Below are 16,320 nucleotides of genomic sequence, written 5' to 3' on the forward strand. Positions count from 1 at the left end.
TGTGAAAATTCACTACCAGCAGATCATCTATTTTTTTCCTCTGCATGCACTCTGGCTGTCACCAGAACAACACCCATTAGAAGGAGTAATGAACATAAAACATCCTGGGCTTTTTTCTTTTTTTTTTTTTTTTTTTTTTTTTTTTTTTTTTTTAGGAGAAAAGAAAAAAAGGAAGAAAAGAAGTTATTAAAATGAAAACTAAAAATAAATAAAAGCCAAAATACCCTATGAGTATTATCTTCACTGAAACAGTAAAGGGGAAAACCTGAACCCTCGAACACGCCATCCCCAACACCTCACTGGCTGCTTCAGCACCTTCCCTCTAGCACCGGTGCTGCTGCAAAAGAACCAACCTGTCTGTCCTTTTCCTAGGGTTTTCTCCAAACGATAGGGTCCAACATATTGTGCATGTTGAGCTCCGCTGCCTTCTTTCCCTGTCGATGTCATTTCTACCTGGATCTGTAATTCTGCAACGTGTATGTGCTGATGAGCTGGAATTCCTCTCTCTGCAGCTCTTTAAATTCCCACTTTGCAGCTGTGCAAGCAAAGCACTCTTTTTCTTTGCTTTAGTCCCCTTGGTTGCAGATTTTCGTCTTCCTCCTCTTTCTTTCCTCTCTCTCACGTGCTTGTTTTCTCGCTGGGTCTGCTTGGGACGCTGAAAGACGAAGATGTTTTAGTGTTCAAAGAGGGGGATCTACGATCCAAGCCCGAGGAGCATGATGCTGGTGATCCGAGCTCCGCACGCCTTGCTCTCTCTACGAGCTGTTCAAGGGAGAGCCAGAGCGGGAGCAGCGGAAGAGTCGGGGCCGCAGCTGTGAATGACATTAAAAGCAGCCAATCCCCTCGCCTCCCACCTTCTTCTCCCCTCCTCCTTCCACTACCTTTTCTTTTCCATCGGCAGCCGTTGCTGCCTCTGCTTGCTACAGGGCGTCATGACGAATGGCAGCAGAAGACACCTAAGTGCATCAGCCTATCGATAAGGCACAATTAAATATAATTTAATGTGTATGTTAATTTAGACCCCAAAATACACTTTTTTTTCTTCTTTTTTTTTTTTTTTAACCTCTCAATTCTACTCCACTATGCAGCTGCAGTCCCAGATTAGTAAAGAAAAGACAAGATTGTGCTAGGAAATAGGAAAGGGGGGAAAAATCTACTTCTGAAAATGAGCTTGGGAAATTATTTGATTCTGTTTGATTCTGGTGGACCTGTATCTCCTGGGGGTTTTACCCTTTAAAGAAAACCTTGGGGGAAAAGTGGGGTTGTGGCGGAGAAGAGAAAAATAACAGGCACAATCCTGTAACCACTAAACTCAGTAACAGACCTGCTTTTGAATTTGATGGGAACAAAAAAACTTCTTAGGGTCCTTAGATGAACAGATCAAAAACTGAATGGCCACTCTCTTAATTAAAATTGCAACGGAAAATCCAGGGATTAGATGTTAATAGGAACAGATTGCCTGATCCACAGGCACCGTACTAGCAGTGTAAGAAAACTTTCACTGTTTTTGTCCATGTATGGCTGTGTTTTTAACCTTAAGAGATTAGGGAGCTGGACAAAAGAAGGGATTCTGCAGATAGTTCAAGTTCAACAGAAGCCTATGTACTTTCTGAATTCAGGACCATACAACAGTTTCAGCCAGTCTGCAGGAATATCAAGCTGAAGCTATTCCCACACACAGGTTCCATTTTTACCTTCTCTTCCCTACTTCAGACAAAAAAATGCTCAAGATATTGCTATTCAAATTCCAACTGAGACACAGAGAGTAAGAATTCTCAAGTCAGGGAAGGTAGCCTTAACAAGCCTGTAAAGAGAAGGCAAAACTTTTACAAGCCTTATCATTATCTGTTGCTCATTGAAAGAAGATTACTTCAGGTTTGTTTATTTGGATTTTTTTGAAGAGGGAAATTTACCTTTTCTTAATATCTATATCCAGAAACAACGGACGCTCTTGTAAATTGGAATAAAACTAGAAATTGGCTGTTTACCTGTACTACAGACAACATGACTATTGAATGGGTTGCAGGGGAGTTAGTAAGATGGGAGGAGGAGGGAGGAAATCAGGCTTAAACAGTTCCAAGATTTCTTCAGGAAACAAAACCCTAACACTTGCTTTGGAAAAAAATCAACCCTGCTTTGCCCTTTATTGTTCAGCTTTACTCACTTCCAGACTCTGTCAATGCAGCAGCCTGTAAGCAAACTCCAAAACACCATCCCCATTCCTCAGTTTCTCCCTCCACACCCACCCTGTGTGACCACCCACCGAGACTCCTTCCCTGACAAGCACTGCTTCTGTGACTTTCCAATGGCAGCCTCTGCCCTCTCCAACCCTCCAGGTGTTTACTTTGCCCTTACTACTCAACTCAACTCCAAATTGCCATTTCTCTAGGCTCCCCAGACCTCTCCTGTTCTCCCACCACCTCTGCTCCCCTTTCATGCTCGCCGCCTCACACATTCTCCACTCAGAGCACTTGTGCATCACCTCACGCACCTGAGCCCACAGCCCCTCACCAGGGAGGAAGAGAGGGAAGAAAGCTGGGGAAAACACCACCATCAACCAGGGTGGCACGTCCCCATGCTGTGTCCACTCCCCTCTGCCCTGCAGCCCCTGGCAGAGCCACTGGAGAAGAGGAAGGGACCAGAGAGGAGGCACTGCTGGCAGCCACAGTGACAGGGCAGCTTTTCGCACCCAAAGCAGTGAGTGGGATGTCGGGGCAGGGGGGCAGCTGTGTGGAGCATCCCTGTGGGGAGGCACAGGGTACATGGGCTACATGGCTACTGGGAGGCTGACAGGCCTACGAGACCTGTCCCAGGGCCGAGGGGTGAGACACCACCTGCCCTTGGTACGAAGCAAATCTGCCCCAGGCGTGGCGCAGGACTCAGACCTTGCACTACCAACAGAGCTAAGGACTCAAAAACCCAGCCAGGCACCAGGGTGGCCTAGAGGCATGAGGATGGATTCAGCAGGGCAGTCTGGTCCATCTTGCAACACAGTTGAAAAAATGTCTCTGAAACTTGAGACACACACCACATCCCTCAGATCATCTCCTTTCCCTATGGCTTATGAGCCATGATGGGACTGTTCCAGGTGAGGCACCGTGGTGGAAGAAGCACTGTCCCTGATGGGCTCTTGCCTACAGAAATCAAATGCTGGGGTCAATCTAAATGTGTCATGGTTTCTCTGCCCCCCTACACTGTCAAAAAGTCCCAACTTTTGACACTTGTGAGAATGCTGAATTATGGCAATGTGTGCATAGCTTGCAGGAAAAAGGAAAATATTGTTTATTCGTATAAATTAGGTATCCACCATATTAATAATGCAGGGATGAGTATCAGCATAGATCAAAATCTTTTTTAATTCCAAGATTTGTATCTTAAAAGGTATTTAATACAAGATGTTGATGTCTGTATGTAGATGAACCATATATGGGTCATGTTATTAATAGAAAGATGAGAAATCAGACAATATTGTCCATCCAAGCCCAAACTTGTGTATTTCACATTTGTTTCTATTGGGCATTGAGGAAAGTGGGTTAAGAGACATGGATGTTACAAATGCCCACCTTCTGCCACAAAATATGTGTCAGTGGCATGGCTGGAATAAGGTCAGAAACTTAGTGAAGTTCATATGATCCTGACTGGAAGATAAAACAACAAAAACAAACATGCATGCACAACCTCCCCCCCCTCCTCTTCTCCCCCTCCCCATCCCCCCCCCCCCAAAAAAAAACCTCCCATATCTTTTTGGTCTTGTTTCGTTATTTTGATTCCATTGGAATATCCTTCTGTATTAGCCTATTGCAACAATTACAACCTTTTGTCCTAAACTCTTTTTGAAAAAATGCTTGGACATTTCTTGATTACTGAATAATCAAATGTTTTGGGTTTTTTTAAATTTTATGTATTTGTTCATATGGAGCAAAATCCCATTTATCTGTACCCCTTTGATCTGAAACTCAGTCCTTTGAATCTAGGTTATGTCCCCCTGGTGTGAATTACTTATACAATAACTCCCTCAATTATTTGAAGCCCTGTTTATCCAAATGTTTTGATGTTATAAAAGTATTTTGAATAAACAGGACTCTGGTGTCATTGGATATATCAGATATCTTTGGGGATGCATATGGGATGATTTCCCCTGACCTTATTCTGTATAATCCTGTGCTTAAATGAACAAGAAGTGTAAACTTAAGTGTATAGTTGGCATATTGGCATAATTCTCAGTTCTTGTACTCTTTTCTCCATTATTTTTCTTTTGTTATTCTCATTTAAGGACTAAATTTCTCTTAGGAAGGATGCAACACTAATCCCAGCAAAAATTTTGCTGGAGTATGGAGTGAACAAAAAAGAAATTATTTAGAATTTTGCTGTTTTATCATACTTCTGAAAAAAAAAACCAGAGCAAAGGATTGCCTTTTTTTTTTTTCATTTTTTACCCACTCCCATTGACACTAGCTTGTGCCTAAGGAAAGTCTTTATGATCATTTGTTTTCTTAGATGCTTGTCATTGCTTTTCCTCTTATTCCCATGAAAATCTTAAGAGTCAAGATGGATCATGAGATGATGAAAAAAGCTACAGGAATAAACAAGTGCATGAAGAAGTTTTGTTTTAATGTTTTTCATTTGTTCAGTTGAATATATGTGTGAAGTTAGTACTAAGAAAAAAAGAAGTGTAATGCTTCCAAGAAAAGTCACCAATAAGGTTGTGTAATTAGCATGGAATAATAAATCAATAGTCTTCTTGTGATAAGAAGAATTCAGATAAGCTAGGACTTTGTCTCCAATTAGCATAACCTAGTAGCTAATGGTTAGGATAAGAACAAAATAAAGTTAAAGAGGACAAAAATATTCAGCATTTGCAATGTTAGGATCCTTTATCACATCCTGAATTGTGTGTTCCATCCACATATACATGGGCATATGACAACCCTTTGATAAGTGGTGTAGGGATTGAGATATTTTGAGAATTAACCTCATTGTATAGATATTTCATAAGAAACTCACCCAGGTGTTTGAGGGACATTTAGTCATCAAAACTGTTGACAAACTGATAATACTTTTATTGAGGATATTTATATCAATCTGCAACATCACCAAACAGATGTTAACAGTCTAAAATTGAAAATTTTTCTCCTTTGCATTAGGTATTTGCTATCTTTGTAAGAAGCCAAGGAAGACTGCAAGAAAAGAAAGGACTGGATTTCAGTAAGTGGTGGTATTTTGAATTCTTAGAACACGCTCAGAGTTCAGACACTTTTCTTACTATAGCAAGTGTTGAGGAACTTAGTTAACATCAGTTGCTGGAAGGCAATGCTTCCACACAGACTCCCACTGTGGCAGCTCCTAAAAACTGGTTTATATTGCTCAGCAAAGCTATATCATGACAGTAGTTAGGCAGACTCTGGAGATTTTGCTGTTGTTGCCATTATTACTATTGTAAATAATAATTTAGCTAGTATTATTAGGATTCTTGGCATTCTACATATTCCAGTACATAATTTTTAATACTCACCCAGAAAAAAATGAACTGTTAGCTTATTATCTACATGTCATCATTGTTTCAAGCTGAATTAAGGTAAAGGCTTGTAAAATATTTAATAAAAAAATAGATAACTGCTTTCACAGTATCATTTCCTCTGGACCATAGAGACTCTTTATTCCTTTGGAAATATTACTGTCATTTTCTCAAGCCTGCTGCTGTCATTACCTGTGCCTCACAGAATTTTTAAACTATTAAGAAACAAAAAGCTATTTCCAGCTTAACATAGGAATGTGAAAACCTCTGTTATGAAGTTTTACTTTTTCTTACACTGAGCTTTGTGTTTCCTAATAATATGAATATGCAGGCACATTCACTTAGTTCACTAAGTGGAGCTGTGACTGGGTCTTGGCAGAAATCAAACTTGAAAGCAATCAGACGTTTTAGCATGAGGCCATCCTCTGGCAGGTACCACAGGTCTGTGGTAACTGACCTGTCTTTGAGGTACAAGAGACTAAAAGAATGCCTGTCTTAGTTGTCAGAGCAAGTCTCTACCTACCCTAATACTCTATCTCCAGTGGTGTCTGTAAGTGCAAACATAAGGAAGAAAAAGTCCAAGGCAAGTGTATGTGATTCTTGCCTGCAGTACTCCCTCAGTTTTCAGCTCAGGGACTTTCTGAGCCAGATGTTGTTTCTGTGTGTGCCTCAACAGATTTTTTTTTTCCCCCATGAGCTTGTTTTTGTCTTCCCTTAAAATCTTGACACCATGACAGATGGCCAGATATCTCTTCAGATTATATGCATGCTTCTCAGAAGATACTGAATCCTTGAGACAAGTAACACCCATTGATCAATGCTCAAGAACCCCAAAAAGGAAAGAAAGAAAATTATGTGTGAGGCACCATTCTTGAAATCCCACAGCTCTATGGAGCAATTCCAGCTGCTCAGGAAGCCTAGAAACAGTAGAGCTGAGAGTTCAGAGCAGTTGGTGTTTAAGATGTAGAAAACAGGTACGTGAAAACAGAAACATGATTTCTGCCTGTGTTTCTTCAGGTGTTAGAACAATTCCATCCATTCAGTTTTTGCCACAAAATGCGTGTGCACCCTGATCAGTGACTGATGATCTTTATGATGATATCATACAGAAGTGACTGTAAAGTACATATTAGCAGGTATCATGGCACTTTTATGTTTTATGGGCACTTTAACAACAGGCACTGCAGTTGTATGATGTCAAATACACTGAATAAAGCAAATTGTCTATACTTTACCACAGGTGGTTCAGTGAAATATTCGATCAACATCCTGGAATATCCCCATATTTCTCTGATGTGATTTCAAGTAGGTTAAAAAGTATTGATCAGGATGAACAAGGAAAAATATTAATTGTCTAGACCAAAGAGTCAGTCTGCCCAGTAGCTGGCAGCCAGGTCCCAAATCTTCCAGTTGCTGGCACCTGCTCACACAAGCCAGTGAGTCTGAGCCCCCCACTCCCCACTGTCTCCCCTTGGCAGAGATTCAGGGGTGCTCTCACACCTGGGGCTAGCCCTTAGAGACTCCCTCACCCCACTTGCTCCCAGATCATATCCCTTCTCACCATCTGGTTTGGCTTGATCTGTGCAAGGGATCACACCCACTCACACACCCACACTTTATCAGTCACTGTACCACAGATACACAGCCTGTGGTCTGTCTCCAGCTGCTGCGTTCACACCCCCGTGCACATGTGTGCACAGACACCCCTCACCCAGCAAAAAATTAGAAAATAGTTTAGTAAGAACACAGGTCAGACTGCACTTATCTGGCACAGAGCAATAACCAGACAGGTATTATGACTAGCCAAATGTGGTAACTCACCTTATTATTTGATTGTCCCTCTATTTTCTCACTCCTGTCCCTCCCCAAGTCACCTAACCTACCCCCTTTCTCCACATTTGGTTCCACCTGTAAACATCCCATAATTAGTCCTGTTCAATCTGGAACTGCTTTTCCCGTAACGTGTCCCACTCCTTAGCAGTGAGCCCCTCAGTCCGAAAGCTGACTGGAGAGTGCTTGGTTTGTGTTCCTGGCAGCCCTTGTAGCGCTGTGCTCATCCAGATGTGCTGATGGCCCCTGGCCTGGGGATAGGGCAGCAGGATCTTATTCAAGCACCTCACTCCTCTTATGGTCTCTCTGATCTCTTTCATTGGATTTTGTCACATGATATTTTGTATGTTATGCTGTTGGATAACTTGACTCCTAACTACATGAGGCACTTGGTTTCTTGGTTGCAATAGCCTGCCATTCCTTCTGCAGAGAGAATTATAGATATGACCCTCAAACAGGAATAGTCATCTGGAGTTGTGTTGTGTCCCTTGGAAGATAAGGCATACCTAGCATTTGACACATAGTGGGAAATAACAAAGTTCACAGATTTGTAGTGATTTAGCCCCCACTGGGAATTTAAGAAAAGGACATCCAGCCCTAAGTTCTCACAAAATGTTGGAAGGAAAAGTTAAAGACAGGCCAGCAATGATGGCAATGACAAAATGGTAAAAGATCCATTGCTCCATAAAAATACACTATCCCAGCTTATTTGGTAAAAGATGAGCAAAGAGAATGATGAAGTGAAAAAGTAGGACTTTGTTCTTTGCATTCACATCAGTCTCACAGAAAACAAAAGGCATTACTTGAAAACAATGAAAAAGAATGCCAAGATAAGCAGTAGGCAAATAGAACAAAGGAGCCAAGAACCTGAGGCCACTATGCACCAGTGAACAGAACTGATCCATTCATCAAATTGCTACATATAACAGCGGCAAGTGGAAAAGATAAGCTTTTAAGGAAGATAGATCACATGAGGTTGTTGCTAACTTAAGACAGGAGTTGGAATGAAGGCTGCAAGGCAGGTGTAGGTTAGCAACAGCCAACGTTCCTGACAGCAGAACCAAGGATAAAGCACTAGGAAGGGTTTTATCTGATGAAAGAAAGTGAAGAAGTGAAGAACAATTTAAGGGGTCAAAGGATATTGTTCATCAAAAGAAAAGGAGCTACAGGATTTTTCCTCTGCCAGTTGCAAAGGCAAGAAGGGAGAGGCTGTTCTAAATATTTGCATGCTGAGGTCTCTGAACTGGTGAAAATGGTTTCTTATACCAAAATCAACAAAAAAAAAAACAAAAAAAACACCACCCCCCCCCCCCCCCAAAAAAAAAAAAAAAAAAAAAAAAAACACAACAAAAGTAACAAAAGCCATACACTGAAATAGTAACATCTCCCTGAATATCTTCAGAGCCTTTCAGGTGGGCCAAAACACATTCAGACTGGGAGGACTGGATACTGTATGCAACAGTTATTAAATATTAGAAAATGTTACTAGATACTAGAACAATATTTATACAATTGAGCTGGGCTAATGCTGTTAAGATAAAAGTGCAATTCCTATTCATCAAAAACTGAATAAAACAGCTCCATAGTCCATGAGGTATTTAATAGGGCAGTCCAGAATGCTATAGGCTGAAGCACTTTCCCTGCCTCCTCAAAGAGCACAGAATTGTAGGAGTGTATTTCAGACTCTCTGAAACCTCTATTTTAATGACTCTTTTTTTAAAAGAAAAAGTAAAGGATATTCTGAAGTTTCCACAGAACCATTCAAGCACCAGAAGGTCACAGTTCCTAACTCCATGTGTGATGCAGCTTTTCAGAGAAAATGCCTGTCTGTTGGCAAAGCCTCTAGCAAAATAAAACAATATGCAGATGAAAGTTACGAGGATGGCTGAAAGGTGAGCATCAAAGTGCTTTTTAAATCCCCCCCTGCTGGCAATAGAAAAAGTGGAAACAAATTCCAGCATTGTAATGATGAAATTATTCAGCTGGAACAGGGAGAAGGTGTTACAAACTGGTTGAATAAACAAACTTTGGAAAATAGGGTGCTGTCCTGCTATTTGGGTTTTGCTTTTGATTTACTGCACAGACTGGGGAAATCATTCTGACTGAGAGCTGCCAAACCAGCTGATACCAGAGTTTATGTGTCACAGGTATTTGCCACTTCACTGGCAGAGGCCAGTTACAAAAAAGGGCAAATTCTCACCCTCCTGAACACAGGTCTGATTAAGATTAGCTAAAAGCAGGCAGTCCAAAGTTGACGTGTCTAAGATCCCATTATTGTCCTAAGCTTCCTTTTCTTTGTTTCAGTTCACTTTAGAAAATAGTTGAACCTCATCTGCTCTTTATGATACACTTGGCAATGCTTGAGGAGGATTCTTGAAACGTCTGAGATTCTTTAAAAAATTGTATCAGAAATGTATTCTTTGCACATTAGTGTTTTTTCCACCCACCCAGAAATGAGAAAAACAAATACTCCAACAACAGAACCGAAGGATTGTGGTTTTTTTGGATGTGTGAATGACTGTTTGCACTGACCTTTTCTCCAGTTATGCTGAAAAGCTAGGACACAACTGCTCTGAGGAATGGTCTGTGAACCCCATGGGAGCAGCACACATTAGCATGAGTCACTCCTTCAATTTTCCCCTACCAAGGCAAAAGTTATTCCCTGAGAAAAGCAGTGAATCAGATCACCTGCTCTTGCTTTTCGCTGTGGTTAGTAGGTCACATACACTTAAGGATAGATTGTGGCCTCTAGGCATGGGGTTGCCTGGAATACAGTACAGCATGTTCTATAAGAGGAGAGTCACAGAAGGCTTTTCTTTTTTCCTCTGCTTCTTCCACCATGATATTTTTACATTTTTCCTCTATGTCATCCTTTTTTGAGTGTCCAGAGTTTGAGGAAATCCTAAGAAAATGGCCTCAGTAGATATCACATTGTTTCTTTGATGGCCTTACAAAATTCCCAATGCCATCTTTACTCTTTACACACCTAAATGTAAGAAAATGTCGATCTAGTGATTCATTATTAAAATATCAAATAAAATCCTATGGAATTTTCACAGTTTATCATCATCAGGGCAATTTTCCTTTTTTCCTAGTAATGGCAAATCAGTAAAATTCAAAATGAAAAATTATATTGTGTAGAAATCCTGAAATTTTGCTTGCTAGGTCTACTGTGTTTGTTATTGCAAGGTAGAGGGCTTCTCTCATGACAGGATTTAAATGGCATGTGTTGATAAAGGAAAAAAGAATTTTGACTTCAATGTATGCCCTTGTGGGCTTGTGCACATGGATCCCATTAATGTTGATGATGATTACATGGATGCACTGATGAGCCAGTAGACCTCTGGCCAAGTTAAAAGTGTTAAAAAAGTGTTAAAAGTTAAAAGTATGCAGGAAAAGAGTAGCAAAACAATAGTGTCTGTGAAATGTCTTTTCCCCCAGTGCTCCAAAAGACATTTTTAAATGCTTAGCAGTAGTTTTGTGCTTTTTTACTGATGTGAATTTTCAAACCTTGAGTTATTTCATTAGAAAATACCACCAGTATTTAAAATGTCAGACTCAAACTGCATTTCCCAGTGTAAATGCTGAATACCAGTGCCTGAAGGAACGTTTTATGGCATCGATTAACTACAACCATTTGTAGAACCGACAAAGAGCTGTGTAAAAGGTTTATTCTGACTTTTAGATGTGAGTACTGTGCATCATTTTTATAACATGCAAGCCAACAATGATGTACTTTGTTACTGCAGGTCAGAACAACTTCACCCCAAGAGATAAATCACAGAAACTGACATTAGCAATCCCAGAACTTGCAAGGCACAGGATAAGAGAGGCTATAGAAGAGATACTTCATTGTGTTTTCAATTGATCTCGCTTGCTATTAAGAAAAACAAAATATACCTAAAATGAAGAACACACAACTCACATGGAAAAAATACTTGTGAAACAGGCCTGACTTGGAGTAGTAGAAGTAGGCAAAATACATGTAATGAATTTAGACAGGAACAGTGACATATTTCTCTGAAAAGGCCAAAGAACAGACCCTGAGCATGTATAAGTAGAATTTAAAAAAATGTACCAAGTAAACAAACATGAGTGGTAGTGAAATCAAAACCTAGCCTTAACGCTGTTTCCATTCTGGTAGACAATTTTACAAGAGAGAACACATTTTTTAGAAAGGGAATATACTGCACATATGTTGTTCATGTCAGCATTTACATATTATTAGATTTCATGTTACAATTTCATGCAGCAAACCTGGTAAAACCTGTCTCTTACAAAGTGCTTGTCATACATAAGAATGTGACAATTGCTCTCCCAATGATGACTCTCCCCAGGTAACCAAGACAGACATGTGGTACAGAGAGGTAAAATAATTTACTCGGCATCATTTGAGAGGTCTACAATTAAACAGGGTTAAAAACAGTAATAGATTGTGGAATCCCAATTCAGCAGCCACTATACAGCTTTTTTTTTCCCTCTATTTCTTGCCAAAAGCCATGGAATCTTTGCACACCCAAAAGTAAAAAAAACCCCAACTCTCAACCTAAATACTTTATTCTTAAATTCAGTTACTTAATATATGTCATGGGATCCATCTGATTATTGATGATGTGAAATCAAACTATCTCAAAGGAGACAAGCAGAAAGAGTTTTGCTTGAAAAACTGAATAATGAAGAGTTGAAAACCAAAAGGGTCAAGATAGTTCCCACTATAGCAAAAAATGGTGCTGTCGGTGACACAAGTTGAAGATGCTTGCTACTCCTGGGTGCCCTGGATAGAGCTCAAGGTGGAATAACAGCAACAGGGACATGCAGAGTAAGATAGATGAGAATAAGGTATATAAAGACAGGACAAAATTTAGGTTTATGGACAAATTATACTGAATCCTACTGTTTTAGAGGTCCTTCTGCAAAATATACATATACTTGTTTATAAGTGGCAGACTTCTGGCTAGTTTTTTCATAGTAAGTCAGTTCTGTGTCAGCCTAACTCAGATGTTTGAGTACCAAGATCACTGTAAAAAATTTCACCCTCACTTGTAATGATTTGGATAATTACAAATCAAAACTGTTTTGCCCTCTCAGTCAGAAGTCATGCTGGTAGTTCTGCCAGCATTAGGGACACTACAATGCATTTAATCTATTCCCAGTAACCCATACAACTGTGGCAGATAATGTAGCATGTTACCTTTGTGTTCTTTATCATCCAAGGCAAAACAAATATGCACATGACTGATTTCAAACATGGGATTTCTTAGGTGGTTCTCCCAGCTGACCAATAATCCTTGATCTGACCTCTTCGCAGGAGTGAATGATTGTGTGTACAGTGACAGCTGTATGGAGGACACAAGGCATTTCCATTGGCGAGGTCTGTCCCCTCCTCCTGTACTCGAGGTTCCCTTCTTGTCGCGCGTACCTTTTCCAGCCGCCCGTCCCGAAGGCACCGAGTGCAAGTGTGCATTAGCGCCCTCTCGTGGGCAACGCCGCAAAGTTAGAAGTCCCTCCACTGAGAACCCCCCTGGGGCAGGGGATCCTCATGTCAGGGTAGCAGACGGATGTCACAGCTAATACTGTCGAGATCCATCCCAGAAATGCATTTTCCTGACAGAATTGAATCCTGTAAGCATAGGAACCGATCCATTACACTCATGTGGTTCCCCTAACCGGCAGGGGTGGGTTGGGTATGATGGAGTTACACATAATAATAGATCTAGTGCTAAACCAGGCCACAGATGATGCACTTTGCTTACATCTGTGGCTCCTCAGAGAATGGAGCACCTGTGAATGGCATTTTCAAATTTCTTCTTGGTCTTCTCTGTTGGCTGCTTAGGTGTTTGCACAGCAGACCCCTATGGATGTCGCTAATGATAAATCACTGTCAGTCACTTTTCAGCATTGGCTGCAGTAATTTTCTACTATCAGTTCTAACTCCTGTAAGTATTAATATAATATATAGTATGCCATGAATACTGTAAGGGTCTGGAAATAGAAAAAAAGATGCTCAGAAATTCAGCTAGTGTAAATTACTATCAGCACCATGGACCTCATGGATTGCAAAATTTGAAGTGAAATCTTATTAAGCTTTCTGCACCCTTTCCCTCAAAGAAATTCTCCTCTCCAATGAACTTTTGGCTTTCTATTTAAACAAAGCTGCCAGTAAATTGACACACATTCATTTATTAATTTTTTACAATTTTGATGACTATTACCCATAGTTCCCTGAAGTATTTAAACAACACATTTAAGCCTCCTTTGAACATGAATTGGTTAATCACGTGAAAACACAATACAAAAGACTTGAACAGAGCTTTCTTGACTGGACTAATGCCAAAGCTAAAAACCAATATCTTGGTGCTGAAAGCTATAAACAGCTATGTGAGTAGCTTAGGATTGCATCTTAAGAACAATTTGTATGCATTCTTCTGCTTAATTGTACATCTGGTGGCAATAAAAAACATGGTGCATAAACAGGCACAGGCAGGGTTACACAAAATAAATTCAGGTAATCACTGTCCTTTTCTGTGTTGAAGCTTTTGTGGTTCTCTCTAAGACCCAGACTATGCTAGTACAAAAACCACTAACACAACTTTCTAGGGCAGACAAAGCTGTGGCTGCTTACAAATTGGCTTTACTACTTTGGGGAGGAATGGATAAAGACCATGGGACAGAATATCATCTATGGGCTCTCTTACTTCCCTTCAACTTCTATTATCTGCAAGTAACAAGACTTTAACTTTCTCTGTCACTGTCACCACGGAGACCATGGTTCTCTCAACTGTACAATGCAGCCTTGCACACACCTTTGGGAAACCAAGGGAGAAGTATCCCTTTCAGCCTATCCAAGACATGTTTGGCAGCACGAGACAAAGAACCAAAGTAAGAAATAATTACTGAAAAATGATTGGAGGAAAATGATTTTTATACTGAGGTATCTATTTTTAGTAGTAGAAAAAGAAGTCTCTGTAGCGTACACCTCATGAGTTCCCATTGCTGACAAAGGTATTTTTTTTTTCACAGAAATACAGAAGCACCATTTTCTGAGGAACTTGGATTGCTCTGGAACTAAAATGTTCTGTTTACAAGCCAGAAAGACATTTCATGGTGATTCCTGGAATGCAGAAGTCAAAATGCAGGATGAAGACATAGAGAAGGATCTTTCTTCTAAACAAGATGCATTGGAAGTGGAGTTGCATTGAGGTGTTTTGTTTCTTTTGCTACTTTTTTTTTTCAAACCAAACTCTATTTGGATAATAAAAATGAAAGTGATACTGCATTACAGAAGAAGTAATCTGCTACTCTTAGATCTGATAAAGCTTTTAGCTCAGGATAGAGAGAGGTGCAATTAGCATATGGTGAAGAGTTTGATGTTTGAGCTAGGTGGTGGTGTTGCTTTATGGGAGTTTAAGTTCAGTGAGGATGGACTACTTGAAAGGACACAAGTAGAGGTAAATTGGGGTAGCTAGCAAATCAGTTGCCTTCAGTTGCCTGATGGTAGTCAACTTTCCTTCATCCTCAGTTGCTCACACAACACTTTTTAGAAATATGAATAAGCATAGAAGTCTTACATTTTACCATGATTTAGGAACAGAGGTAGAATAGCAAAGCAAGCAGAAGTGCACAGATGCCAGACAAATAATGGGAGAGGTTGTCTTTTTCAATACAGTGCTGGCTGAAAGCTGTTTTTGTCGTTTTGCATTTTTTTTAATGTAAACTCATTCTTCAAGTATATGTTGTATCAGATTTCAAAGTACATGTCACAGTAGCTTTGGTTTTGGTTTCAGTAAACGTTTCTGCGATTTGTCTTGCAGGCAGACTCTAACACCCAATAGAAATAATCAACTTGAGTAAGTTTTGCATACACAGGAATCCCATTCATTTAGTGTTCATATACAAATCAGGGAAATAATCTGTACAGCTCTATGAACCACTGCATCCATGTCGTTGTCGAGCAGGACGGGAACAGAGAACTCTAGATCAGAAGGCAAAGACAATGAGCTCTGATTTATTTTAAATATATTGCTCTATATATAGAGAACATCGAGAAGATTAATTTCATTGGTCTTAGAGTAAAAACATGTCACACCATTGGTGTGCAGTGAACGATGCACAGTGGCAGAGCATATCTATAAACAATGTGAATAACAAGATAGATTAGAGAATTATTTACATTCTTTCCCAACTGTTTCCCAGGCTCTTGCCTGGTTAGAAAACCTTTCTCTTTCTCTCTGACTGAGCTGAGAATATCCACACATCCACTGTTCTCATTTATAGAAATTTTAGCTTACATTGTGGATTAGAACTTTTCTGTAAAAAACATCTGTCTCACTTCACTTATAACTTGTTCTGAGTTCCGGCTCTGTCTTCCCACTGATTTCCCCCAGGCCTCTGTTTTTCCTGTGTGAAAAAAATGATACTTTCAGCTGCAGTCTGTAAACTGGTACCAAAGTGACTTCCTTATGGAGAGTCAAAACTGATGGACATGCAGGGATAATGTAATTCTCTTCAATGTAGCTCCTGTAGCAAAGCTGTCATATTCCACCATCCCTTGTGGACAGACCTGTTGCCAACAAATCAGTGGTGACTGAAGGAATAGCCTCACTTCTCTGCAGCTGTGTGCTGCTTTTGGCTGGGGCAAAGTTAATTTTCTTCACAGTGGCTGGTATGGAGCTGTGTTTTGAATTTGTGCTGAAAACCGTGTGGATAATATAGAGAAGTTTTTGTTGTTGCTGAGCAGGGTTGCACAGAGCCAAGGCCTTTTCTGCTTCTCATACTATCACACTGGCAAGGGAGCTGGGGGTGCATGGGAAGTTTGGGAGGAGATGCAGCTAGGATAGCTCACCCCAGCTGAAAAAGGAATATTCCACACCATATGATATCATGCTCAGCATATGAAGGGGTGGAAAAGGAAGAAGGGGGGACTTTTGGAGTTGAGGTGTATGCCTTCCCAAGTATTGACTACACATGATGGGTCC

General features: G+C 40.3%; 1 protein-coding gene across 12 annotated transcripts in view; it reads right to left on the reverse strand.

The window, feature by feature from the left end:
• BRSK2 (BR serine/threonine kinase 2) overlaps window positions 1-727 on the reverse strand; it is a 303,411-nt gene extending 302,684 nt beyond the window's left edge. For all 12 annotated transcript variants that reach the window (XM_053979419.1, XM_053979418.1, XM_053979417.1 and 9 more), the window contains exon 1: window positions 354-727. In XM_053979419.1, the coding sequence (XP_053835394.1) occupies window positions 354-447 (94 nt within the window). In that variant the 5' untranslated portion in view covers window positions 448-727. The remainder of the gene's footprint in view (window positions 1-353) is intronic.
• Between the last annotated feature and the right edge of the window lie 15,593 nt (window positions 728-16,320).

This window comes from Vidua macroura, chromosome 6 (genome assembly GCF_024509145.1).
Source record: "Vidua macroura isolate BioBank_ID:100142 chromosome 6, ASM2450914v1, whole genome shotgun sequence".
In the NCBI taxonomy this organism is placed as follows: Eukaryota; Metazoa; Chordata; class Aves; order Passeriformes; family Viduidae; genus Vidua; species Vidua macroura.